The 24,766-nt window shown below is 45.8% G+C and overlaps 5 protein-coding genes and 2 long non-coding RNA genes across 8 annotated transcripts; 4 read left to right on the forward strand and 3 right to left on the reverse strand.

Moving 5' to 3' along the window:
• Nucleotides 1-1,168: 1,168 nt before the first annotated feature.
• Nucleotides 1,169-1,709, reverse strand: LOC26533976 (uncharacterized). Its single transcript, XR_001451741.2, has 2 exons — nucleotides 1,584-1,709; nucleotides 1,169-1,467 (listed from the first exon to the last, which is right to left on the reverse strand). It is a non-coding gene; the product is annotated as an uncharacterized lncRNA (long non-coding RNA).
• Nucleotides 1,710-1,954: 245 nt separating this feature from the next.
• Nucleotides 1,955-3,270, forward strand: LOC117183301 (uncharacterized). 2 transcript variants are annotated; one of them, XR_004468447.1, is made up of 3 exons: nucleotides 1,955-2,294; nucleotides 2,595-2,749; nucleotides 2,836-3,270. It is a non-coding gene; the product is annotated as an uncharacterized lncRNA (long non-coding RNA). The 2 variants fall into 2 exon arrangements; XR_004468446.1 differs by lacking the exon at nucleotides 2,595-2,749.
• Nucleotides 3,271-15,985: 12,715 nt separating this feature from the next.
• LOC4801873 (protein Abitram) lies at nucleotides 15,986-16,737 on the reverse strand. The gene has a single exon (XM_001358861.3). It carries the CDS (start codon nucleotides 16,715-16,717, stop codon nucleotides 16,058-16,060), a length of 660 nt encoding a protein of 219 aa, XP_001358898.2. The 5' UTR covers nucleotides 16,718-16,737; the 3' UTR covers nucleotides 15,986-16,057.
• Nucleotides 16,689-17,106, reverse strand: LOC6897371 (COX assembly mitochondrial protein 2 homolog). Its single transcript, XM_002137488.3, has 2 exons — nucleotides 16,942-17,106; nucleotides 16,689-16,883 (listed from the first exon to the last, which is right to left on the reverse strand). The coding sequence occupies exons 1-2, from the start codon at nucleotides 17,020-17,022 to the stop codon at nucleotides 16,722-16,724; spliced, it is 243 nt and encodes an 80-aa protein (XP_002137524.1). The 5' UTR covers nucleotides 17,023-17,106; the 3' UTR covers nucleotides 16,689-16,721.
• A 258-nt stretch (nucleotides 17,107-17,364) lies between these two features.
• LOC6897372 (mediator of RNA polymerase II transcription subunit 22) lies at nucleotides 17,365-18,089 on the forward strand. The gene has a single exon (XM_002137489.4). It carries the CDS (start codon nucleotides 17,452-17,454, stop codon nucleotides 17,881-17,883), a length of 432 nt encoding a protein of 143 aa, XP_002137525.3. The 5' UTR covers nucleotides 17,365-17,451; the 3' UTR covers nucleotides 17,884-18,089.
• LOC6897373 (protein BCCIP homolog) lies at nucleotides 18,067-19,132 on the forward strand. Its single transcript, XM_002137490.3, has 3 exons — nucleotides 18,067-18,220; nucleotides 18,287-18,413; nucleotides 18,469-19,132. The coding sequence occupies exons 1-3, from the start codon at nucleotides 18,101-18,103 to the stop codon at nucleotides 19,110-19,112; spliced, it is 891 nt and encodes a 296-aa protein (XP_002137526.2). The 5' UTR covers nucleotides 18,067-18,100; the 3' UTR covers nucleotides 19,113-19,132.
• Nucleotides 19,133-19,243: 111 nt separating this feature from the next.
• Dip-B (Dipeptidase B) lies at nucleotides 19,244-22,276 on the forward strand. The gene is made up of 5 exons (XM_015181960.2): nucleotides 19,244-19,361; nucleotides 19,649-19,831; nucleotides 20,491-20,767; nucleotides 20,822-20,920; nucleotides 20,989-22,276. The coding sequence occupies exons 2-5, from the start codon at nucleotides 19,818-19,820 to the stop codon at nucleotides 22,123-22,125; spliced, it is 1,527 nt and encodes a 508-aa protein (XP_015037446.2). The 5' UTR covers nucleotides 19,244-19,361; nucleotides 19,649-19,817; the 3' UTR covers nucleotides 22,126-22,276.
• The last annotated feature ends 2,490 nt before the right edge of the window (nucleotides 22,277-24,766 follow it).

The raw sequence follows: 24,766 nt of genomic DNA on the forward strand, positions 1-24,766 counted from the left end.
ATACTCGCGCACTCAACGGACTCTTTTTGCATACTCTTTCAGAAGGGTATTATGATTTTGAACAGAGTGCAGCTAAGCAGAGAGAGAGAGAGAGAGGGGTTCTTTATCGCATAGGGTGTAAATGTAAATGTAAATGCATGTCCGTAGATTCTTAAGCAGTAGTAGATTTAATTTAGCCATGTTATTTTGTCCATCTGTATATTTCAACGCCACATCATCCTTCTGTTTGCTTCACGAAATACGAGAGACCTCTCAGATCGGACCAACAGTAGAATTATATAGAAAACCTGATAATGATATCATAAATATCATAAACAATCATACAATCATAGTTCAGTAAAATGCAATGAACATCACAAACACTTTAAGCATTTTTCTAAACAATTAGCCATTTGTTGAATTAGATCCAAATATGGATTACTATTTCAGATAGCTTCGTTAGGAACAGTAGGTGGTAAGACAAATCTTTGTGAGAAACCTAATTTGCTGTTGAAAAATCTCAAAGTTCAACAGGCTTTACTTAATCTAAAAGCTCTTTAATAGTGATTAATATTAATCTGAAATGGTATCCAAAGCTTACGAACCCGAAGCAATACTTTCTTTCTCATTCAGTTTTTTTTTGTACACTTTCCTTTTGCACAACAAAATAAAATTAAATAGAATTTTTAAATTTAAAACTGCGTGGCGGCGACAATGGGGAGGTAAAGCCTGGGCATGGCCGTTGGCCTCGGCGTCTCTGTCGCTGTCGGTGTCGCAGTCGGTGTCTCTGCCACCGTCAACGTTTGCTATATGCCAACGGTAAATATTTGAAAAGGATTTTGTTTGTTTATTGTTTGCACACACACCTCCACACCTCCAACGGTGTTAGTCGGTGTTAGCTTTTTAATTATAAAATATTTAACCAAAAAACTCACACTCGAGTGGCCCCGGTCGCATATATCCGCGAGAATATACTCGCATATAGTGTAGTGTGCTATTCTCCCACATTTTTTTCGGGCTTTCTCCCATTCGGTTTTAGTGGAACGACTGCCGCCTGGTTATCGCTCACTAAACACAACAATGGCCAAGGCAATTTAGCATTTTAAAAAATTCACAAACCAAAATTGATGACATACAAGGTGCAGCGCGCGAAAGAGGTGGTCTGAACCAATAAAAAATTGCAACGAAAATAGCTTCATTGTCATTTTTATTAACTGGAAAACGAAGGGGTTTTTGCAAATTAAACAAATATTGCCCCTTAGAGCAGTCAAATGGCTGGGGCGGGATTTGTGCCAAGGCAAATAAGAACGTGGATGATTGCCTGCCTGCCTGCCTGCCTGCGTGCCAGGCTGATTACTGCAACAGGACAAATAAATAAGGAGAAAGAGAACCAGGCCAGGGCTAGAGGATACCAGAACCAGGGTCAGGGTCTGGAGAGATACAGAACCATACCAGAGCCAGGGACATTGACTAATCACCATCCGAGAGCTGCAAAAGGTAATGAAAATATATGTATATCCACATTTATAGACACAAATATAGAGTAGAGGGAGATGCTCGTACTGGAGCAGCAGAGGCAGGGATTTGAGAAATGAGGACGTTACCATTCCGGCCCCATAAAAACGACAAACAACGACTTCAGCCAGAGCAACAATAAACACCCGAAATTGTGAAGGCAAATAACGCGAATTGCAGGCGATACAACGGGAGATGAAGCCATGGTCGGCAGTCTGGGGTTTAGGACGGGCCAACAACCTGGTCTGGTCCAAAAATTGCGATGCGTATACGCAGCGTTGCAATTGGAATTTGATTTTCGAAGCAGCACGCCGAGCTGGCGTCGACAGCGGCACAATATTTGCACTCAAAGTACAATACATCAAGTCCCGGGGAGGGTTAGTCGCGATAGGGTGGGCGCCCGAGTAGCATAGAAAGCGCTTGCTGAATTCCCTGCCACGGCTTTGGGCATTAGGCATTTGTCATGGCTAATGTCATTGATGTTAGGAAAAAGGGGAAGAAATTGGTTGGGTGAATAATTGTGATGTTTAAATCTTTGAGGTAACCAGCGTATCATCGATTTGATGTAGTTGCTAAAGGTATGAGAACAATGGAGATGCCCATATTCAACCACCACGAGTTGATCCTCAAGTGAAACCGCAAAGGAAAGAGGGATATCTTCGGAGAGACATCATCGTCGGTGACTAAGAGTATAAGTATGTTTAGCCTAGAGTATTCCGTCTCCCTCTTGGATGCTCTCAACAATTTTCCCTGGCCATTCTTGTTGTATTGAAACCGCGAAGGCAAACTTAATTTTCGCTGTGAGTTTTCATTTGTGCAAAAGCCGCGATTTTTGATAGAATTTTACATGTGAACGCGTATTTCTCTCTCTCTCTCTCTTTATTTGTGAATAAAGCGAAGGAAGCATCTTAATGCGTTCGCGAATGAAATGCAAATTGAAATCCGTTTTGCAGCGGGTCAAAGGCAGATTCAAATGGCTTTGAGTGCTGCTGCTGGGGCATCTGTTGTGGCGGATGTGTCGCGCTCTATTTGCCGACAACTGACAAATGAAAAATGGCGGCTAAAGGCTTTTTATGATTGTGCAAATTTCACATTTACAGTTATTGCTAATTGGAGGCTCATGCGGCCACGTTGTCCGGCCTTCCGCCTGCCCGCCCCGGCCGCCTGTCCAGGCCATACAAATAATGGCCGTTAATGTTGTTGGCATTGGCCATTTAATGTTTAATATTTGTATCTGTGTGTGCGGTGCGAGCGCGTGAGTGTCAGTGGCTGTGGCAGTATGTGTGCACACACTTTAAAGTGCATTTCGATAAATGAATTATTATAAAATTTATTTTACAGATTTGGCAGATATTTATGTAATTAATTTTAAAAATTATTACAAATGCAAATATCAAGTCCAATAGCATCCGCCCATCCGCATTCGCATCCGCATCAGCCGCAGTCCGTTCAAACAATGAAAGAAGCAAAGAGCCAGTGGCAGTGGCAGTGGCGTGTCAGTGCCTGTGTCTGTGGCAGCAACAGGAGCCAGAAGCAATCAATACGCGCGATCAACCGTTATATGAGGCATTAAGCCGCCTCAATGACTTTTGGCAACAAAATGAATCAACATTTTGGTCAAAGCACCACAAAAAGCATACGCCAAATGAACGATTGTCCTCTCAAGCTCTTGCAATTGTGGATTATAGCCAGTAAATGTGAATAATACAATTCATATAAATTTGTAATATATTTTAATATTAATATTAAACGAATTTCTTTTGTATATTTTTTAAATTATTTTTCCTTGTATAAAAACGGGTTTCGTTTATCAAAAGGATTCTGGTCTTCCCATTCGAATTTTCATAATTCATAGAAATAGCAGCGTTTCAATTTCAAAATGTTTGCTATTCAATCAGCCTCCTTCTACACTTGGCCCCAATTAGGTGACCAACTTTATGGCTGCCTCATTAGCCATTCCAAGAAGCACTTGGCCAAGCCCCTTGGCAGCCACCGCCCCCGGCCCAGCCATCGCCGGCCATCGAGTTGAGGTTGAGGTGCATGCTAAAGCGCCGACGCCGCTTTGGCGGCACTTGGACTGAATGGAGGTGAAATTTGCATACAGCATCCGCTACTGTATTTCGGATGGGACGTGAGGTAGGCTCCGCCCGGCACCGTTGAGTGATCTTGCCCCCACGGCGAACGGAAGCAGAGCACCAGTACTCGTATTGTCCATGGATTTCATAATAATGAGGGACAAATTGGGGATTTTTTTTCTTGGGCAAGGCCCAAAGAGTCTGGCAACAAAGATTTGTCATTTGGCCGGATGTGTTTTGTGTCGATCATGACAATGTCATGCCCATCGGTTTGTTATGCCGGGGCTGACAGGTCGCATTGCCCAAGGACCGATAAAGGCCCATTGTTGGGTGCTGCTGCGGAAGCAGCAGTTTTCTTTTGGCCTTTTCCTCGGATGGGTTTTCGAGGGGGTGTGCAAACATTTGACGTGTGTTTTGACGCGAGTCAAGATAGGGACCCTAGCCTGTAGCCCATGCTATACATATACCATGTTTTCGTAGCGCAGCAGCGACTGTCCAAGATCGTTACAGAACCGCTCGATGCTGGGGCCTGTGCAAACACCGTTCAAGTTGTCTGGTGTATTATTGATAGGCTTGAAATTGGAACGAATGCCAGATCATGTTTACCTAACGCGACAATGTTATTTCTGTGTTGTGTTGTGTTCTGCTCTGTTGTGTGGTGTTTTGTTTTCTTTTTCATCGTTTTCTGTCCGCTTGTACGAGTATTTTTCCCATTTATTTGGAATTTTGCCGGGTCTCATAATGCAACAACTGTGCAAATAGCAGGCGAAAACGACTACGACATCAAAAGCTGTTTGGAAAGTTAGAAACACGATGGACCACCATACGATATCGCGATCTTTATACTCTTGTCGGGGGTATAAGGAAATCACCATGGAATTGGCTGATCTAGAGATAGGGAAACTAAGGTTGAGATACGTTGGATGGACTATTTGATCATCATATTTAGTCGGACTTTGGCAACAAAATCGATAAGAGATATCTCCAAAACATGAGACTTTTGATGGATAAGTTGGAGGCTAATAGAAATAAGATCGCTTTCCCATTTAAGGGTTACTCCCATTTAGAGCATTGAATATTCCCCTAACCTTTGGCGACAATTATTCCATTTTTGTTTCATTATTTCTATTCAATTTCGAGGCGTTCTATTTGCCTAGCTGAAACACAGATACTTATTTTTCATTTAGCACGCTTTCAATACCATATTTGAACAAGCCGCACAGTTGTTTCGGGGCAAGACAATAGAATTGAATTTAGCATTATCTTCTGACGCTGGCTGGCTGGTGATAACGCTCCTAACGATGCGTCGTTTCTTTTAATTATACATGCTGTGAGAGAGGATTGAGAGAGGGCTGGTAGCGGGAGCGGGGCCAAGAATAAACCCCAAATGACCTTCGTCTCGGGGCGGAGGTTGCGCCGTGTGAAACCCGGCTTTCTTCTCCCAAATCCACCATGGAAGTGCAGACAAATTGGCTACATATGAAGGGACATGGGCCCTTTGCCTAACAGGACAACAAACAGATAACGCCCCTATCCAGGGTTCTTTGTGCTGCCTTTGCTGCTTTCTGGCTGTCGGCTGGCACAAGGAACAGGACCCAGACAGGACAGGACTACAATCCACTACCGGGTAATTAGAGTTGAATGCGGAGTCAAAAAGTCGTGTAATGCGATTTGTATGGCCCAGCGGGAGATCCCAATGGGATGTGATGTTGTACTGCCTATTGCATCAAGACACATTGCATGGCCCATTAGAGGAGCGGGGACACATCCGCACATCCGCACATACACACACACACACAACATTTGGCCAAAGGTGAAATTTATGAGCCAAAAATGGCCCAACAATGACAGATTCGTTTTGGTTTTTATTTTCTTTGGCACCTCATTTCCTTTCCCTCATTCGCTCTTCCCTCTCAGGCTTTTCTTTACCATCTTTCGGCTGGCCAAATATTTATAAATTGTTGAATCCGACTGACAGTTTTTGGGCATTCTTCGCTTTTTTATTGTAATTGTGACAGATTTCGCTGGCGTGATTTGGCCAGCTGCTGCTCCTGTTCTTGTCCCTGCCACAGTCCTTGGCTGTTATCCTGGGGCTATGTGCGGCTGCACTTGTCACAGACTCTTTTGGGCTGCTTGTCGTCTTAGGGCTGCCCTCAAATTGTGTTAGGGTTAGGCCTAGGTCTGGATTTGCGCTGCAGGCCTGTGACTCTCTCTTGCATCAGTCTTTGGTGCTGGGGCTGGTGCTGGTGCAGGTCCTGCTCCTGGTACTCGTCCTGGTCACGCTTATTATGTCCGCGGGCGTCGTTTCCCTGCTCCTTCCCTCGTGTTTGTCCAAATGCTTGACTGCTTGCTGCCAGCCTTTGCAGCATGCCTTTGCTCCTGCTGCAGGAGCTACTACCAGAGCCCTGGCAAAGGCTCTTTCTGCTAGAGCTAAACATCAGCACAATATCCGTCGTACGTTGTGCAAACAGAGCTTCTGCTGCCGCTTCTGCTGCTGCTGCGTCCTGTCGTCGTTGCCGTTGCCGTTGCCGTCGCCGTTGCTGCCATCTTTGTGCTGATGATGTTTGCTTAGCTGTCTTTGCATCTTTTTGCCGAGCACCAGGACCGAGGACCCAGCTCTAAAACGGAAATGATGGCGGCTGCAGCGGCCGCTGCAGAAAGCTGTATTTGCCCGCCTCTCTGGCCGCACCCCGCACCAGACAATGCAGGACAATGAAATGAATTTTTAAGAACACCCTGCCCTATATGCGTTGCCACTTCAAAGTCATTCGCCAGAGCAGACCCAACCGGGGCAGCATCTTGAGGCCGTGTCGATGCAGATGCCTCTGTTGCTGCTGCTGCTGCCGCTGCTGCTGCTGTTCCTGCTGCAGTTGCTGTGATATGCAGTTTTCCGTGTGACCGGGCCAAAAGGGAGGGATAGGGATAGGGACAGGAACAGGGACACAGGGAGACGACAGGGAGACAGGGGCTGGCTGCGTTATGTTTGCACATGCATGCAGGTGCACTTGCCGCTCCTTCCCGTTGGCTCTGCAATTTGCATTCGACCGACAGAGGAGCCATGTGGCAGTGGCAGTGGAGGATGCTGTTGCTGCTGCACTGGTGCACTGCTGCACGGCTATTTGCCAACCGTTTCGTGTGTGCATGTCAAATTCAAACGTTTGCATATTTTGCAAGATTGTCAGGCACAATTAACCAGCATCAGCAGCAGCATCAGCTGAAGCAGCAGCAGCGTTGACAAAAAATTATAATTTTCTGTGCTAATGAACGACGATGGGGCAACGTCAAGCTACGCACCCAGATATGGGGCAAATGTACTCCAAATGGAATGTTAATCAGGCGATAATCACACTCTGCTAGTGTCATGTGATAATGAAATGGATGGGACATGAGAGGGATAATTCAGGCAGAGATCCATTCATTGTTCAATCCATGGATCAGGCATGATATATACTCTATAATTTCCATTACAGTTCTTCATTAATTTGGTCAATAGTTAAGTAACATGTGTGTTTACAATGACATTGGAAAATCAACTAATTTGCTCGACAAACAGCAATTTCCACAGCCGAACGAACGAACAACAGATAATAGAGCAATAACATCTAATTGAATTCAAATACGAACGAGACAAAGTCGTGCCTATAGAGAGTACACTAATTTCCGCATATACAAACAGTGTCACATCCAGACTTGGTTCTTAATTATCATGCATTTTATTTGAGTTCTTTGTTAGGCATTCTGAACTGTTCGGAGATGCATATTCGGGATTGTTTTATGGTGTGAGAATTCTGTTTCAAGAACAAAGGAAGTCCAAGGCGTTATCGCCAATACAATTCCGTTGTTCAAGTACAAATATCAAAGTAAACGAAGCTCCTTGATCTTAGAACTTTTCCTTTGATTAGTGAATAAGTCTTCATTGTAATTTTGCAGACCCAAGTGTTGGACTGAGGTATAAACTATGAGAGGAGTGGGCTCAAGGATTGTCTCTACTCAGTCTCTAAGCCCGATGAAAATAGATAGTAGACAATGTTGAGTAATTTGTTCATTTATAAACAATTAGCTAGTAGTAGTAGTAGCAGCTTCTTTTTGTAATCTTATCGTCTGTGATATCGCATTAGAGATAACCCCAAAAGCCAGCATCAGCCTCCCCTGCCGTTGTTTGAGATGTCTGAGTCAAAGTTAACATTTACCCAATATTATCTGCAAATTGTTAATCAAAGGCCAAAGAACCCCCGTGCCTTGGCGGCGTAAAGTACTCGTAAAGGTGCCATGGTAATTGAGTTTCATTCGGCAAATGATGCAATTGAATGAATTTTATTTATTTTCTTGTTGTCTTTTCGCTCATTTTTGTTGGGTTTTTGTATAATTTTTGTTTTTTTTGTTTTTTGCTGCATGCCACACTTGCACGCTAAGTAATCCTTGCGCCGGGGAAAGACAAACAGGCTGTACGGCGGATGGCTGACGCTGGATGCGCAGATACAGAGCAAGAGCAAGAGAAGGAGAAGGAGAGAGAGAGAGAGAGAGTGGAGTCAAATATGCACAAATATAAAAAGCTGACGACTCTTTGGCTCGCCTGCCTGGCTTTTCCGAGAGGGTGGGTGGTGGGTGGTGGGGTCTGGGCGTTGAGCGAGCGACTTGCTATGTACATATTTGTGCAGTTATGTTCACATTTGTACTGATCATAATGTACACACACACACACACACACGGAGAGGGAGAGCCAGCGAAAGAGAGAGCATCCTGGCACACATACACTAACTATATATGTATATAGATTTCAGTCAAACACTCGAGCAAGCACAGACAAATTCTATTTGCAAACATTTCACTTGATTTGCAAGCGAGTAGCATCTAGCACCCACCCCACACCCCACACCCCACCAGCGAGCAACCCACGAACCCCCCGAACACTCGAAGCGAAGCCCACTCCCTCCTCCTTGCAGCATGGGGCAGAGTCGTAGCTGTTTCCTGTAAGTGTGTGTTTGTGTTTGTGGACACTCACACAAACACACATATATACGTATATATATACGCTATGTGTGCGCATGTAGATGTTAACGTTCCACCCAACGTATTTTTTAGCAGCAGCCAGAGTTTCCAGGCAGCCAGGCAGCCAGGCAGCCCCGTTCCGTTGACATTCGTATTCGTGTAGGAGACATCAACTGCCGATTGCCGACTGTGGATTCCGACTCTGACTGTGGACTGTTGTCGACTGGGTGTCAAGGACGAGGCATGGAGCATGGAGCATGGAGCATGGAACGGCAGCCAGCCAGCAGCATGACTACTCGTAGGAGGAGGAGTAGGAGTTGGGTCGTGGCAGGGCAGCAGGAGCCAAATGCTGAGCGCCAGCCATGATGAGTACGATGAGCGCCAAAGTTGCACTCGACAAATCGAAATTGTGTGCTCTGGAAAAATATTGGCACAAGAAATCATTCCTTCCTGTTGTTGGTGTCGTTTGGTGCTGGTGCTGGTGCTGGTGCCGGTGCTGGTGCCGTTGCCGGTGCCGGTCCCGGGTCTCAGACCCATTCCCATTCCACTTTACAAGTCCTACTACTACCATTCCCTTGCCACACGTTTCGTGGCTGTTCGTCGGCACTTGGCTGTTGACATGATTGGGCGGGCTTTCATTTGCCAACTTGTCGCAAAATGTTTTAATATTTTCAAGTTGCATTTAATCCCCGGACCGGCGCTGAGCCACGTGAATCGTGCAAACAAAAGCACGCGCTGGCATTTCCTCTCCTGTTTCGCTGCAACGCAACTTATTATCCCTTAGGCTTAGGCGAAGACTCTGGCCAAGAAAAACTTAATGGGAAATTAAAAATTTGTTTTGTGCACGCGTCCTACAATCCTGGCAGGGATTGGCCACCGACTGGAGACCGACTGACTGGGGGGGTGGTTGCATTTGCATCCAAGTGCTGCGTGCCCCTTGGGAGTTTGCTTTCTTTCTGCAGTGTCTTCTCTGCTGTTTGCTCTCTCATTTGTTTGTGTGTTTGAACTTTCTCCTGTTTCGTTTGCATCCGTAAATATTCCTGGCGGGGTAGAGCTTCAGCTTCCATTTGGAGCTGCAAATGTGCTCTCCTACCATACTACGCCTCCCCTCTCCTCACCGCCGCCTGCCTGCCCCTTTTTGTAGCTCTCTTGCTTAACAATTTTTGCACAATTTGCAGCACCATCTAAAAAGGCAGAGAGCGGCACAGGGGTCGTCTGTTGTTTGGGGCGTGTCTGGTTAGTGGAATCGAACAAATATGTTTACATTTAGCACATGTGCAATTATTTGATTAAAACTGTTAAAAGCACACAAAATCAGGCAAAAGTTTACCAACACCAACTGCCGGAGAGACGGAGATGGATACGGAGAACGAACACGAGAGACTCGAGAGCCCAGGCGCGCAAATGGAGCAATATCCCGTGTGGCTCGGCTCTGTGGCAGCTTCGAGATGGTAGATGGATGATGCGGTGCCTGCCTCGCCTTGTCACAGTTTGTGATGCAAACTGGGCGTGTAAACAGACAGAGACACACTACACACAGCGAAAGAGACAGAGAGCCACACATATATATGTACGTGCAGTGGGAGAGAGAGAGATGCAGAGTGTGGAGAAAAAGAGACAGTGACAGCGTGAGAGCCACCCAGACCCAGACCAGTCCCAGCGATGCTTGGGCCCTACCTAATGCGAAATGAAAACAAATTAAAATCAAACTTTCGAATTACTTCGAGTCTCGCATTTCAATGTAAATTTAACCAACAACAAGGGGCACGGGCCGGAGCAGCCTTCAAGGATTGGAGGAGGTTGGACTGACAGGCGCAAGGACATGCGGACCGGACGGACAGAGGCACAAGTTTGGGTCAAAAGCTGTTGATGGGTTACTCGGGCCAGGAGTGGCATAAATTACGGCTACATGGTGACGGGACAGAAAGGAACTAAAGCGATGGCCAAGGGGAGGAAGGGAAATCTTAGGGAATAAACGAATTAATAGCTACAATTGAAGTAAATATTTGACATATCTTTTAAGTAAGATATCCCCCAAATATATTCAATATGTGTTTGAGGGTATAAGTAAAAAAAAGGTTAGTGCCAGACAGTGCCAGTCAGCTTAATAGCATTGAAGATTGGTTTATGCATTCCGATGCTCCCAAAGCAAAGAAATAGATCAAAAAAACTATAAAGTACCTATAGGGTATATCTCGTTATAGTTCTCCAATGACGAAAGGCCAAAAACCAATCATAGATCGTAGCACCTTGTTAGATTTACTTTTACTACATTCATTGATGATTGCTGCTTTCACTAAAAGTATCTAATTTTGGCATATTTTCCCCTAAAACCCCCATAGAACAACCCAATAAAACAATATTTTAATAAATCCTTATTGTAACACACTCCTGAATGCGGGCCAGGAATACACCCAAAGAGGTTTTGAAGCAGCCTTCCGTTGATTAAGTGTTCTCGCTGTTGCTATTATTATTTCTGCTGTTCGTTACTCCGGCTTTTGCCATTGTTATTTCTGTATTATTCTGCCGTATGTTTATACCACCCCTCCAAATCCACTCAGTCAACCGAACAGAACAGAACAGAGGAGAGCTCGGCGTGTACTTTGACATTTTCATGTAGCAAAGCAATTTGTTGTAGTGGCGGCGTATTATTGTTGCTGTTCGTCCCCCTTTTGTTAACCACCAGCGTCACCTCAATGAACTTTAAGTGGCATGGCCCACGTTGAAGGCACCGGCACACTGCAGAGAACCACCCAATCCAACCCAGTCCATCCTGAATGAACCACCCACCACCCACCAGGCGCCCGTCCGCCCTCTGTTTAATTTTCGCATTTTCCGTTGCGCGTTTTCATCTTTGATTGACATACAAACAATTTAGCTGAATGGCACTTGAAGCAGCAGCAAACCGCAAACAGAAGCAACAATAAGGCTGCCACCACCACAGTACCGTACCGCCACAGCAGCACCACAGCACCACCCCGCCAGTAGAAGAAACCACAATAACATTTTTGATATTTTGTATTTATGGCAAAGTTTTGCCGGACTTTGGCTTCGAGTGGCATCGCTGGAATGTGCCTGGTGACAACTGCAGACCCGGAGACGAGACTGTTTGCCCAAGTGCTAAATGGAAACTTCCTCCAGCAAATTAACAGCCCAGAGACGATCCCAAAGAGGATGGAGAGAAGGAGAAGGAGGAGGAGGAGGAGGAGGACCACCAGAGTGGAATATTTCTCTTGTCCGTTGTGGATTTTTCTCCTCTCTACTTCGTTTTTTTTTGCATCTCGCGGATGCTTACATCTCGAAATCAATCAACTCAAGTGTCGCTGCATTTATGAAGGAGACTCTGTGTGTGCTTGTGTGTATGTGTGTGGTCCACTATCAAAGGGCGCGCCGACCCCCAACCCCAGGGCCAAAATGCATTTGTTGTAAGTGGCCGTGTCTATGGGCCGCCGCTTCCATCCATTCCAGCCAGCGTCCACCTCACACACAGGTGAAATTTACCACTTCAATGGCTAAAAACAACATTTGAATGCGACAGTCGACAACGGCTACAACGGATGTTGGGCTCTAATGTGTGCAAACAGTGAAACCAAACGAGCGACCGACCGAACATAGCCAGCGGTTCGGTTCGGATCGGTTCAGTTCGGATCGGATCGAATGGAAATATTACCTGGGGATAGTACCTGGCACCAATGAGTCGGCAACGTCGCATCGCATCGCATCGCATATGCATATGGATGTGGCGGGGTCTTTTTGCGCCTTGGAGTTTAGCCGCTCTGTCAATATTTTGCTTATGTTTGAAAGCCGCCATCACGATGATTACCTTACCTGTTCGATGGCGAAAAGAAACGAAAACCGAACGAAACCGAAAAGAAAACCCCGCATAACCCTAAACCAATGTGCGATGTGGAACGCTGTGGTAGGTGCTCTCAAGTGGCCAAGTCGGGGAGACACTTTTCTCTGGTCTCCGTCAAGTGCCGGGTCGGACCGAGGACGGGGCCGGGGCCGGTTGTAGCTTTGAAGTGCAGCGATCTCCAAAAAAAAGTTTTTGCTCTCTCAAGTGTCCGTGTGTGACAGGGTCATTACGGGCCTTTCTATCATCTTCATCATCATCGGAGTCAGGAGACTCGAGCTTCAACTGCCCTTGGAGACCTCCAACTAATTAGCTGCAAATGTTCTGCAATTAAAAAATAGCTTCGAAAATTTCCCAGCCAGCTGAAGTGGTAATCAGTGGGGTGACGATGTCTTTCCACTTGATTCTTGGACTTGAAATCAATTTCAAATGAGGCAAACAAGTGGAAAAGGAACTGCTGATAAATACTCGTTGCTTGTTAAGTGAGGCTTCACCTCGGTTTCACTTCTCCAGAATTTCATTTTATTTTTACAGATACGAGTAGAGAAACAAATATGTATTGTACTTCCTTTGAATGAGCTCTTTGTTGAACTTTAAAATGGGATTTTAAGATTTGATAACAGCTGGGAAATGAAGATTATCGACTGCAGGACACTTTTTGCCAGAAAAATATACATACTATATGGGCCAAAGCACCCAAAACTCTAAAACCAAAAGACTGGAATCAGTGTTCACCCATCTTGGGTTGGATAATAAAGAAATTATAAAACCTCATAGAAGATAAGGGATATATGAGTGCATAATTGTTTGCAGTGCAGAGACATTTATTTGATTCTTATTTCATTTTTGTTACATTACAATCTATTCAAATAATTGTAGCCCCCAACAATTAATTTATTTCTTTTCCTAATTGAATTTCAATTACAATCACTGATTGGCGAATTCAAGGGAATCATTTGGCAATGCCTGAGCAGGCATTTAGCAAGTTCAGCGATTGCTCAAAAAATGAGCAGCTGAATAATTCAAGATGATTACATGGCTTCTGTGATTAACACCTGGCCAAAAAGTTGCCACATCTCGAGATGAAAGACGGCCCTAAATCGTCAGCCAGTGAGAGACTGCGAGAGATACTCGTATTTCGCTATCTATATACATATATATCTGTGTGTGTGTATAGGCATTTTGCACTTGTATCGGATTATGAGCAACAAACATTTTCGGCCATGTTTGTTTACTTTGCTCCGCCTCGAACGTGTATCTGGGTGTGTGTGTGTGTGTGTGTGTGTGTGTCTCTCTCTTGTATCTGTGCCCGCATCTACATAGGTGTCTGTGTGCGTGACTGCTGTTCATCTGTATCTGCGTCTGTGTGTATCTGTATCTCAGTCGCTCTTGCGCATGTCTTATGCGCAGGCCGTGCGAAGAGTTCAGTTCCGTTCCCCTTGAAGGTGCTCGAGTGCTAGGGCCAACTGTTGGAGCAACCCTCGCAAAGCGCCATTTTCGAAGTAGCAGAAATTAACGAAAATCAATTTCTCAGCAAATATATCTCGATATACATTCATACGAGTATGTATGATACTATGAATGTGCCAGCGAAATTAAGATGCGACCAAGACAAATACTTGGTTGGTGGAGTTTTGATAGGAAATTGATTTGCGCAAAGCAGGCGGAAAACTATAATTGGATTATACTTATAGGACGTGGGGAGTATCTTCAATATGGCACATATTTCTGTATATACTGTATAATCCTGATAACTATAATCTGAAATCGAATGCAGTAGGAAACTATACTAGTAGTAGTACTTGCCACATGAAACCTATTCTCATAACATTACTCTGATTATATGATTCCTAAACTTTAATCAAAGATTGTTTTATTCAAATTTTTTTCCTCTTTTTGTGGAGTTGTTTTAGTTTGTTGGATTCCTCATAGTAACAAAGGATTACATTCATTATAACTCTGTTTATCGCAATCGTTCCTTAAATGTTCAGCCAGCTGAATTTTAAAGCAAAGAAAGTTGCACGCACTTCAGCCCCAACTCTGGGCTTCCTCCGGAATGCGAATGCTGAGGGTTTGGGGCGCCTGCACCCAGGATCCTAATTACATTTTACTAGATAAATTGTAAACTTTTTCTGTGCACGCTGCTGCTGCCCCTGCCTCTGCTATGGCTCTCTGCCTGCCATTGCAGCAGCTTCTTCCAACAGTTATATTTTGTTTGAGTTCTCTGCGTCGCTGGCGTCGTCTTGCGCTGCAAAGTAAACAGACAGGAGGCAAGCAGTAGGAGAATGGCTGCTGGGCTACTGGGCTGCCTGGCTGCCTCCCCGTGGCACAGACCCGAAAGGACACCCTGTATTTTGTACGTGCTGGTTACGTTTGTAAGCGTATTTCCGGCAACGGATGTCTGCCACAGCAGCGGCAGCACCAAATGTTGGCTCCGGCCAAACGAGCCCGGATCGTCCTCCGCTCGAAGAGGAGAGGTCCTCTGCTCTTCGGCTCTACTCCTCGACACTGCATTGCTCCGCTCTGCTCTGCTCCTGGCGAAAGTCAGTCAGTGCCGGTTACACATTCTCAAAAGTGCTTGGCACTGCCGACGTAGCACGCCTGCCATTAGTGGTAGTCATGGGTGGCATGGGCATGGGGCGTGGGGCATGGGCATGGCAGGCAATGGTGCATGGCATGTGTGGGTGGCTTACTTATGGGGAGTCGGGTTCTGTATCTGCTTCAGTTCCTGCCAGGCCAGCCACTGTTGCACTTCAAGTTAGCGTGCGTCTATCTCTCTCTTTCTCTCGATGTGTGTGTGTGTGTGTGTGTGTGTGTAGTTTTGTGCAAATATTTGCATCTGGAATATTTGCGCGCTCCATCATAATTCAAACACAGATGCGCTGTTTGCAGAAGAGCAATCATTTTGACATGCAACTCGCTTCAAAACCGAATTAAGTGGCATTCAGCGTCAGTCACGAGAAGGGCCCGAGCCGAGTGTGTTTCCCCGTGTTCCCTGGGCAGAAGACCCCATCAAATGTATCGAAACTAGCTGGCAGCTGAAGTTGAAGCCTTTGGCATTGATTGGCACTCACGCAGCAGCTTAGAAGGGCAATTTGTAGGGAACATAAAGAAATTTAAAGCAGTTTAAAAACACAATTTAAAATGCCCGCCTGCGATGATTTCTCCCCGCGTAATTGATCTCTGAGTGGATCGCACCTATCGTTCATCGCTAGATCGTCTGATAATTTACCTCTGTCCATCTCTAAGACCAGGTGCCGCCATCTAGGGTTGAAAAGCATTAAGAATAAGGGCACCCTCTACCGTACACAATTTGGTTCATGTCTTCGCTTAGCAAAACCGATATATCAATTTTATAATCAATAACAGCATCAATATCAGATTTCAATTTTATAACCACCACTAGCGATCAGCTGTAGCGATTTATCGAGGCACTGCCATCTCAATTGGATTTGTGGGGCAAAACATCGATGAAATGGATGTTATAGAACTGATAGAATGTTTGTCATCTAATGCACCAATAAAGGCCAAAACTAGTCAGTTTTATGTAGCATCCAATGAAATTGTCAGCCGATTCCTTGCAAAACATATTCTGGGTTTTAATATAAGTGTTCAGTAGTCAATAGTTAAAGACTTATTCAGTAATTCACGTGATCAACATCTCTTCGTTTGTCTTCAAATTTTCCTCCTTCTGCTCCGTGCTGGTCTTTAAATGCTCCGTATTCTGCTCCTGGTTGGTCTTCAAGTGCTCCTCGTACTGCTCCTGTGTCAACAGGCTCTCCCTGATCAAATCGCAGTTTTCAATTTTGGGCAGAAGAATGGCAAAGTAGCCAGCTCCCTCGGGCAGGTGCTCCAGCAGTTTCGGCTCTGCAACCAGAGCAGCGTTCACCTCCACCAGCTTGCCGCGTATGCAGCTAGGTATCTTGTAGATCTGTCCCGTCTCCGTGGTGAGCAGCGCCAGTGTAGAGTCCGCCTGCAGAATCATGCCGCCTTTCTTGGCCTTGCCCTTCACCACATTCTGGCTGCGATCCACGTTGCCCACGTCGAAGCTTAGACTGGCAATGCCTTGGGCAAGGGCGGGATGCGTGGGCGCCAGGCAGATTAGGCAGATGCGATTGGAGTGGTACAGCACCTGGTAGGCGGCATTGGCTCGGATGTAGTAGAAGCGCGTGAAGAACCGATCCACAACACTGGGATAGTTCGCATCGAAGCCATCTGTGATGGGGCTCACCGGCTTCCCGCAAATGCGCTGCTGCTCCTCGTGCTCGAAGTAGAAGGGCTCCAAGGGATCCGCGGTGGCAGCCATTCTGCTATTCGGTCTCCCCGTGCAGAAGTTTCTCCTTGTATTTTGCTTGATTCTCGCGCGCCTTGGCTCGGTTGGCGGCGGAGCGAGCGATGCGTTCGCCCTTCAAGCACTTGACCACCTTGTCGTCGATGGAGTTGCAGATCCCAATGAATCTGCCGAAAGCGTTCTGTGGGCATACAGGAAAAAGTGTTATAAGGACGAACTGTGGCCCCTTGCGTACTCACGTTGTCGTGGCAAGCTTGCAGCTCTTCGATTAGTTTATTGCAGGCCGGCGTGTGCAAATGGGAAGCTAAGTCCGTATGCATTTTCAGCTGACAGCTTCTATTTTTTCTATTGCCTAACTTGTCGGCACGTTTTTGTTGTTGTTTTAGTGTGAACGAACTTAGCCCACTTAAACCCCCTAAAATTTAAACAATTTGATCTTGGTCGACAATGGGTTAATCGCCCTCTACCCATGATCGGAAATTAGCTATTGTTTTTTTTAAAATTTATTTTGCAATGTATTAAAAAGAAACCAAAATAGCGAAAAATATACATTTTAATCTAAGACAAGATGGAGGCTTATTTAGGCATTTTGCCAATTTTATAATATATTCCACTTTAAATATGCTAGATATAGCCAGAGAAAAGCTAAACTGGCAGCCCTATCGGAAAATTAATCGAAAAAAAACAAACAAAGAAGCCGGCTGGCCGCACATTGTAAACAAACCAAAGTATTTTTCATTGCTGATATCATGGCCAGCGGCTCTCGTATTACCATTCTGCCGCAGTCGAAGGAAGCCCTGCTCAAATCTTACAATGTGCGTCTCAAGGAGGACGTCCGCAGCATGCTGGAGAATTTCGAGGAGACTCTTAAGCTGGCACGCAGAGACAGTCACAGTCAGATTTCACGAACGACGCAATCTGAGCAGGACGCTCTTGAAATGCAGATACGCGCCTCCAATATGGTGCGGGCAGGAGAATCCCTGATGAAGCTAGTCGCCGATCTCAAGCAGTATCTGATTCTGAACGACTTCCACTCCGTGAACGAAGCCATTACGAACAATTCTCAACTGTTCCGATCCACGCAGATTGAGTGCGACAAAAAACTCATGAAGCTTAGGGACGAAATGGCAATGGACCTGTACGACCTGGAAGAGGAGTACTATACGAGCATATTCAAGTAGAAGTCCTTGAAACCTTAATATACGATTTTTTAAAATAAATAAAATTGTAAATCTAGCTAAAACTGGCTAAACTGGCAACACTGCTAGCAACCCTCTGTTGTGCGCATGTCGAACAAGAAATGCCTGGCAACGCCGTTACACACGTGTGTATCCACACATCCAGCTGTTTGACCAAGAAACATAAAATAAACTATATTAACTGAAAAGTTTTGGTGAAATGTCTGCCAGCAAGCGCAAGAATCTGAATAAGATGGAGGTAGATCAAAAGGATGACGACTCGAGCTCCAGTGACGAGAATGAGGACGGAATACATCCAGACGCCTACACTGGCAATGAGGTGCGTCCTGCCGACAAATAAAGCAAACGAAAATATAATTGAACATACAATATATGTACGTTATAGGAGGTGCAAATTGACTTCGAGGGTCGTACACCCGTGGATCCCGATACCCAGGGAATTTCCCAGCTGCTGCAGCGTCTCTTCTTGCGGGCCCATATCAACTGCAATCAGATGGCGGATTTAATTATAGGTGAAGCAGCGCCACACAGTCCATTCCTTAGTCCTGTCTAATCCATCTCTTTCAGCTCAAAACCATGTGGGCAGCGTAATCTGCCAGGTCGACGACGACGAACTTGAGAGCGAAACTGATGACAATATGGTGGAAGAAGGCACTGTCTTTGGCATCACCTCCGTACTGAATCTGTCGGCCAAGAAGGACCAGCCAAGCGTCAGCCAGCTACGCACGTATCTGCTCGACCGCGCCAAGTCGCATGCCTCGGAGACAGCGCTGGAACAGCTTAGCTATCTGCTGGACAACGAAGAACAGCCCCATTTGGGATTCCTAATTAACGAACGTTTCATCAACATACCCGCACAGATATGCGTGCCGTTGTTTGAAAACTTAAAGATGGAAATTGACCACGCTAAGACCAAAAAAATGAAATTCAATTTCGGAACATTGCTGCTCCTCGTCAAGTTCTTTCGCAAGGAGGCCAAGAAAGGCCAGCCTGCCGAGGATATCTACACCAATGCCGAGGACGAGCTGCTCTCAGAGCGTGCCAAGTTCTCCTTTGAGTGGTCTGTGGCCTCCGAATGCGATTCCGGCATGTCAGGGGACTGGTTGGAGGGCGATGCGGTGATGACGCCATACAGAAAGCTCTTGGCACTGGATGCCAAGCAGTTCCCGCAGTTGATTAAGGACATACAGAGCTACATAAATAATGAATAAATGTACGATTTATCTTTTTAGAGGTTGTCTTTCTATAAGTCTGCATTGTAGTCGCGAAGGAGCTTTTACTGTAATTTGTTACCAAAAGCAGACTCCACTCTTGAAATTCAATGTGGTTGGCAACGCCGGCTAACAGCTGACCCGGCATTTGAAAGCTTTCCCATGCCGGTTTGACTTGATTTTTTCGCAAAAAATCTGCACTAACCGTGAACGTGACTGGCAAGTAGAAACTGGCAAGCGACTTCCGACGTGAGTAGACTTTGCTTTTATTGTTGTAGCCTTTATTTGCAAGTTCTAGCATTACATTGTGGTCATTGAAACCATTATTCATAGCTCGTGCAATTTGCTTTGTGCCTGCACACTGCACACACACCCACCCATTCCTTCACAAATGGAAGTATAAAAAGCTTCGGGACGGCCACCCAAGCACATCATTGCAAATTGTTTGTTCCATCGTCAAGGGATCGTTTTTGTCGGGGCTGGGCTCTATAAAAAGTTATCTCGTGGAATTGTTTGACACACGCCTTATCACTCAGTTTCAGATAAGTTCTCGCGCCCGCACCAGCACCAGCAGCTTGATCCCAGTTCCAATACCAGTACTCCGCTGCACTGTATGAAGTGATACCCAACTGTTGTTTGTTGCCGGCGCTCAGTGACGCCCCACTTCCCGATTGAATCAGTTGTGTGTTCCCGCTAACGTCGAATATGGGCATCGAAAAGTAAGTAAAATAAGTTAGTTAGCAATAGTATGTTTTTTCTAACAGCTCTAGTTTGTGATACGCCATATTTTCAAAATTAGGCAATTAGTTGTATACCCTCGCAGAGGGTACTAGGATATGTTTATCAAGTGCTTCAAGTGTACAAAAGAGAAGGTTATCTATGCGGATCTACATAGTCTAGTTTAAAAATCTATCTGGCTGAACATTTTGGCACACACTTGATCAATAGATAATTTATCAGAGGCAGAAGTATCGGATCTCTATATCATACATATATTTTATAGATAGTAAATCAATAATCTGAAAGATCAAAGAGATTCACATGCTATTCATGTAAGAGTATTTAAAGCTTCGACATCGGAGCCTCATTTTTTTCTTGAGTGGGGTCATTCGAAATGCTTATCTTTAATACAAACTTTATTGCACTTCAAAAGTTAAGATAATCTCAGCGCCAAGTAGAAAGAGAGAGATGTAATAGACATGGGCGTGTACAGTCCCGTCAAGGGGATCGCCCAGTATTCCCCGTCAAGGGGATATCAATTGCTCAACAATAAACAACTGGCGCGTGATAAAATTGCATTTCAATGAAGAATGTTGATTCAAATATTTCTCAATTAATAATAATACTGATAATTCCGTTTCGCACTTTGTCCTCACAGATTTGTACCATGCACCCTGAGGCTGAATAAGCTGATGAAAGGAAGTGGCACCGATTGCGTTTGTGTGATTGACCAGGATGTTCTGCCTACAGAACTTAAGGCCACTTTCGACGAGCATCGCTCGTTCGACAAGTCCTTCGATAGCAGCATCTCCTGCTTCCGAGCCGCTAATGTGGAACAGCCTGTGGTCTACGCACCCGTGGGAGATCTGAATGACTACGATGATGTGCGATCTTATCAGGAGGCTGCCAAAAAATCCATGCAGAAGGTCCTCAAGGTAAGTTTGGGCTCAAATCTAATAGGAAACACTCAAAACGCTATCTTCTCACAGGCTGGCTTCAACACTCCGTTGCTGTTTGTGCCCAAGGTGAAGCGCTTTCCCCAGGCAGAACTGTGCACCGTGCTAGGCGCCTTGGAGCAGCTGTATGTTGTAAGAATTATCCAATTCCAATGCAATTCCAAGCCCTACAAGATTTTTCTCTCTCTGCTATCTCTCAGCCCATTCATTTACGTGAAGCCCAGCCCGGTAAGGACACCCGTGTAACCACCCTCAATGTGCAGATCGATGATCCCAAAGCGGACGAGATTCTGCGCGAGGCTTTGATTTTGGAAGCTGGTCGCTACGTGGCCCGCGACATCGGCGGTGGCGACCCAGAGAGGATGGCCCCCAGCCAGGTGGAGAAATACGTCAAGAATCTGTTTGACAAGCTCAGCATGAATGTGATCAGCGATTCGAATACCCTGCAGAAGGACTATCCTCTGTTCGCAGCCGTCAATCGGGCTGCCGATGTGGTGGAGCGTCACAGAGGTCGCATCATCTTCCTGGAATACAAGCCTCCCAAGCCTGCCCGCAAGACGCTTATGCTGGTTGGCAAGGGAGTAACCTATGACACTGGCGGTGCCGATATCAAAGCCGGTGGTGTAATGGCTGGAATGTCGCGCGACAAGTGCGGAGCTGCTGCTGTTGCTGGATTCATGAAGGTGGTCAACGAGATAAAGCCGGAGGATATCCATGTCGTTGCCGCCTTGTGCATGGTCCGCAACTCCGTGGGAGAGGAGTGCTACGTGGCCGATGAGATCATCACTTCCCGAGCAGGTCTCCTCGTTCGCATTGGAAACACAGATGCCGAGGGACGAATGTGCATGACAGATGCTCTCTGCCGCATGAAGGAGATGGCCATCGAGCAGAGTCTGCCCGATCCGCATCTCTTCACGATCGCCACACTGACGGGCCATGCTTTTATGTCGGCTGGCGAAGGTCAGTCGATCGCCATAGACAACAGTGTGGCCCACCAGGCCGATCATGCTCGTAAACTTCAGGCAGCTGGCCAGACCTATGGCGAACCCTTCGAGGTCTCTGTGCTGCGTCCCAGCGACTTTGCCTTTAATGCTGGCAAGGTCATTGGAGAGGATCTGGTACAGGCGAACAATGCCCCGTCGGTGCGTACCCCACGCGGACACCAGGTGCCCGCCGCATTTATGATCATGGCGTCCGGGCTCGATAAGCACGGCATCAATGCGAAGGTGCCGCTCAAGTATACCCACATTGATATTGCCGGCAGTGCCGGGGAATATCCAGCCATGCCCACTGCCGCTCCTCTTGTCTCCCTGGTGAAGACTCACTTGATAGGCTAGATCCCGATCCCGGCTGCATTTTATATTACACAAGCCCAAGTCCCGTACTTAGACATGTACATGTATCGATCTAACCAACAATATTAACCCTCTGTCCACTTATAGCATCACTAATAACTTTTAAATAAATGCAAATTTCGAGTATAAAGAACTGAAGACATATTCGTGTGGGTTAATTGGCGAAATTACTAGAAACTTGGGTACATTTTGATGAAATTTCATTGGATTTGGGTTCAAGAGATAATCAGTTGTGTTTATATGCGAAACACAGCATAGTTATTCCAGTCTTGCTCCACAATGCAACATTAGAACAATGCCTCCTGAATGGTTATGTTGTTCGTTTATCTTTAAAGCAAGAAGATGATGGAAGAAATGCATGTTCAATGGCTATAATTCTCATAATTTCCACCCACTAATCTGTAGTCTCGATCTCGTATTTAAAGATACCACATTTTCTACTCTATTTTGCGATTATTCTTTTACTTCTTTGTTGCGGAATTGTTTGCATAATTGGCTAGCGCCCTGCTTTTCGAGCTCTTGGTGGCTCTTCCCTGTTCTTCTACAGAGCACTCCTCTGTATTCTTCTACTATATCTTTTCCTTCTTTCTTCTCTTGGCCAAAGCCTAGAACCCGTTAGTCGCTACTCTGCTCTGTGTGCCGTTCTTTGCTTGAGCTTGAGCTTGGGACTGGGGAGTGGGGCTGGGACTCTGGGCTGTAGCTCTGTCTCTGGTGGCTCTGCCTTCCCCTTGTTGGGGCCACTTGTCAGCTGTCGCATTTGTCGTGGTACCGTTATTGCCTGGCTTTGGAAACTCGGTCAAGAGTGTCTCATTCATGCTGTGATTGCATAATGTACCGTTGCCTCTTTCTTGGCCACCTTCTTCCTCTCGCATTCTGTTCTCGGCTCTTGGTTAGGTGCACTTCTAGGTAATTTATTGACGCAGGCCTCCACATTTGACAGTGCCACGGCCAGCGGACAGCGGACAGTGGCCAGCGGCCAGCGAACTGGTTGCATTTGGTAATATGGCCAAGCCGGGACTCGGCTCTGGATCTGGCTAACTGTATTTATTATTGATGAACGTAAGGCTTTTCTTCTTTTTTTGCACGGGTATTCTTACCCGTTTCGCCCCGTTAGTGTGAATTTATTGGTAAGGCGACACAGACCAAAATAAACGAACGAAAAAAGGCCAACTAACGGGAACGCGAGCCAAGGCATGACCTGATTATGGCAGGACTTGTTGGATTCTCTCCAGCAGCTGTCATTTATAAGGCTTACTGTTGGATCTGGTTCACAATGCAGATACCATTTTTGTTATTCGATAACAATTGGGTAGAATATAGGATTCACCAATAAAATTACAACAGAATGAACGGCTTTAAAGATATAAGCCAAAATATGTCCTGATCGAGACATCAAACTCCGTGATAATTAAAGTTAAAAAATCTACTATTAGCCGAGATTAAGCAAATTTATTAGGATTATTTTCAGATAGTTTAATATCTTAGAAAGACTTTGATGAAAAAATGTTACCAAGAATAATTTTTCCTATAGGAGATAATGTCAAAGGAAAACATGACTATAAAAATACTAAAAAATTAATATTTTGCTTATTTTAATAGACTTTCAGATCAAACTTAATCAACTTATATGTCAATTGGGTCAAAAGAGGATGGGTATTTAAATATTTAAATATAGAATTTTTGGACGTAAAGTATAGTTATTTGAGCTTGAATGCTTTTTCATTTGGTTTTGGGAAATACGTACACCGCACGTTATTCAGGATCACGTATCGGATCTTCGATTGCAATTCATTTCCCAAAACCCTACCCGCCTACCATATAATCCAGCAATCATCATCTGCTTCAGAGACCATCGCATCAGCTGACTTATCAGCTTCCCCCAAGTATGACATCAACAGCAACATCATCAACGACTGGCCCGCAATCCGCAATCCGGTATAGACAATCACCAAAACACCTTGTCAATTGGGCGCTTGTCTTTGGGGGGCAGACGACGCAGTGGCTGCCGCAACTGCCGCAGCAACTAGCTGCCAGCCTACCGGCTCCATGTCGCGCCGTGTGCACAGTTGTTGCCTGATCCATAAATTCGCGAAAACAGCGCAGCAGCTACAAATGAAGAAAACAGCAGTGGCAGAAGAGTTGGGGCAGGTAAAGGCAACGGCAACGGCGGCGGTGGTGGTGGTGGCGGCGGCATTAATAATAGCAAACAACAGACAAGCAACACCAAATGAGGGGGGGCTGCTGTTGATGCTTGTTGCAACTCTTGCACCGGCAGCAGCAGCAGCAGCGGCAGCAGCGGCAACAACCACTTGGAGCAGCAAACGACAGAAATGATCTTAAATGAATGCGGAAGTTTTTCTTGGGGTTTCGTAACCAGCTACAACAGCAGTGGCAGTAGTAGTGGCAGTAGCAGCACCGGTGGCAGCACTGGTAGCGCCAAAGAGGTCGCAATTCCAGTGGCAACCAGGCAGTACCAGCCATCGAGGCAGCCGAGCAACCAATGTTGCTACATTTATGTACATGTGTTTGTGGCGACTCCAACTCCGACTCCAGGTCCGACTCGGAATCGATGCCGTGAGCCCATAATCATAGATGCAGGCTAGGTCGAAAGAAGCCGAGTCCG

The sequence above is a fragment of the Drosophila pseudoobscura genome, chromosome 2 (assembly GCF_009870125.1).
Source record: "Drosophila pseudoobscura strain MV-25-SWS-2005 chromosome 2, UCI_Dpse_MV25, whole genome shotgun sequence".
Taxonomy (NCBI): domain Eukaryota; kingdom Metazoa; phylum Arthropoda; class Insecta; order Diptera; family Drosophilidae; genus Drosophila; species Drosophila pseudoobscura.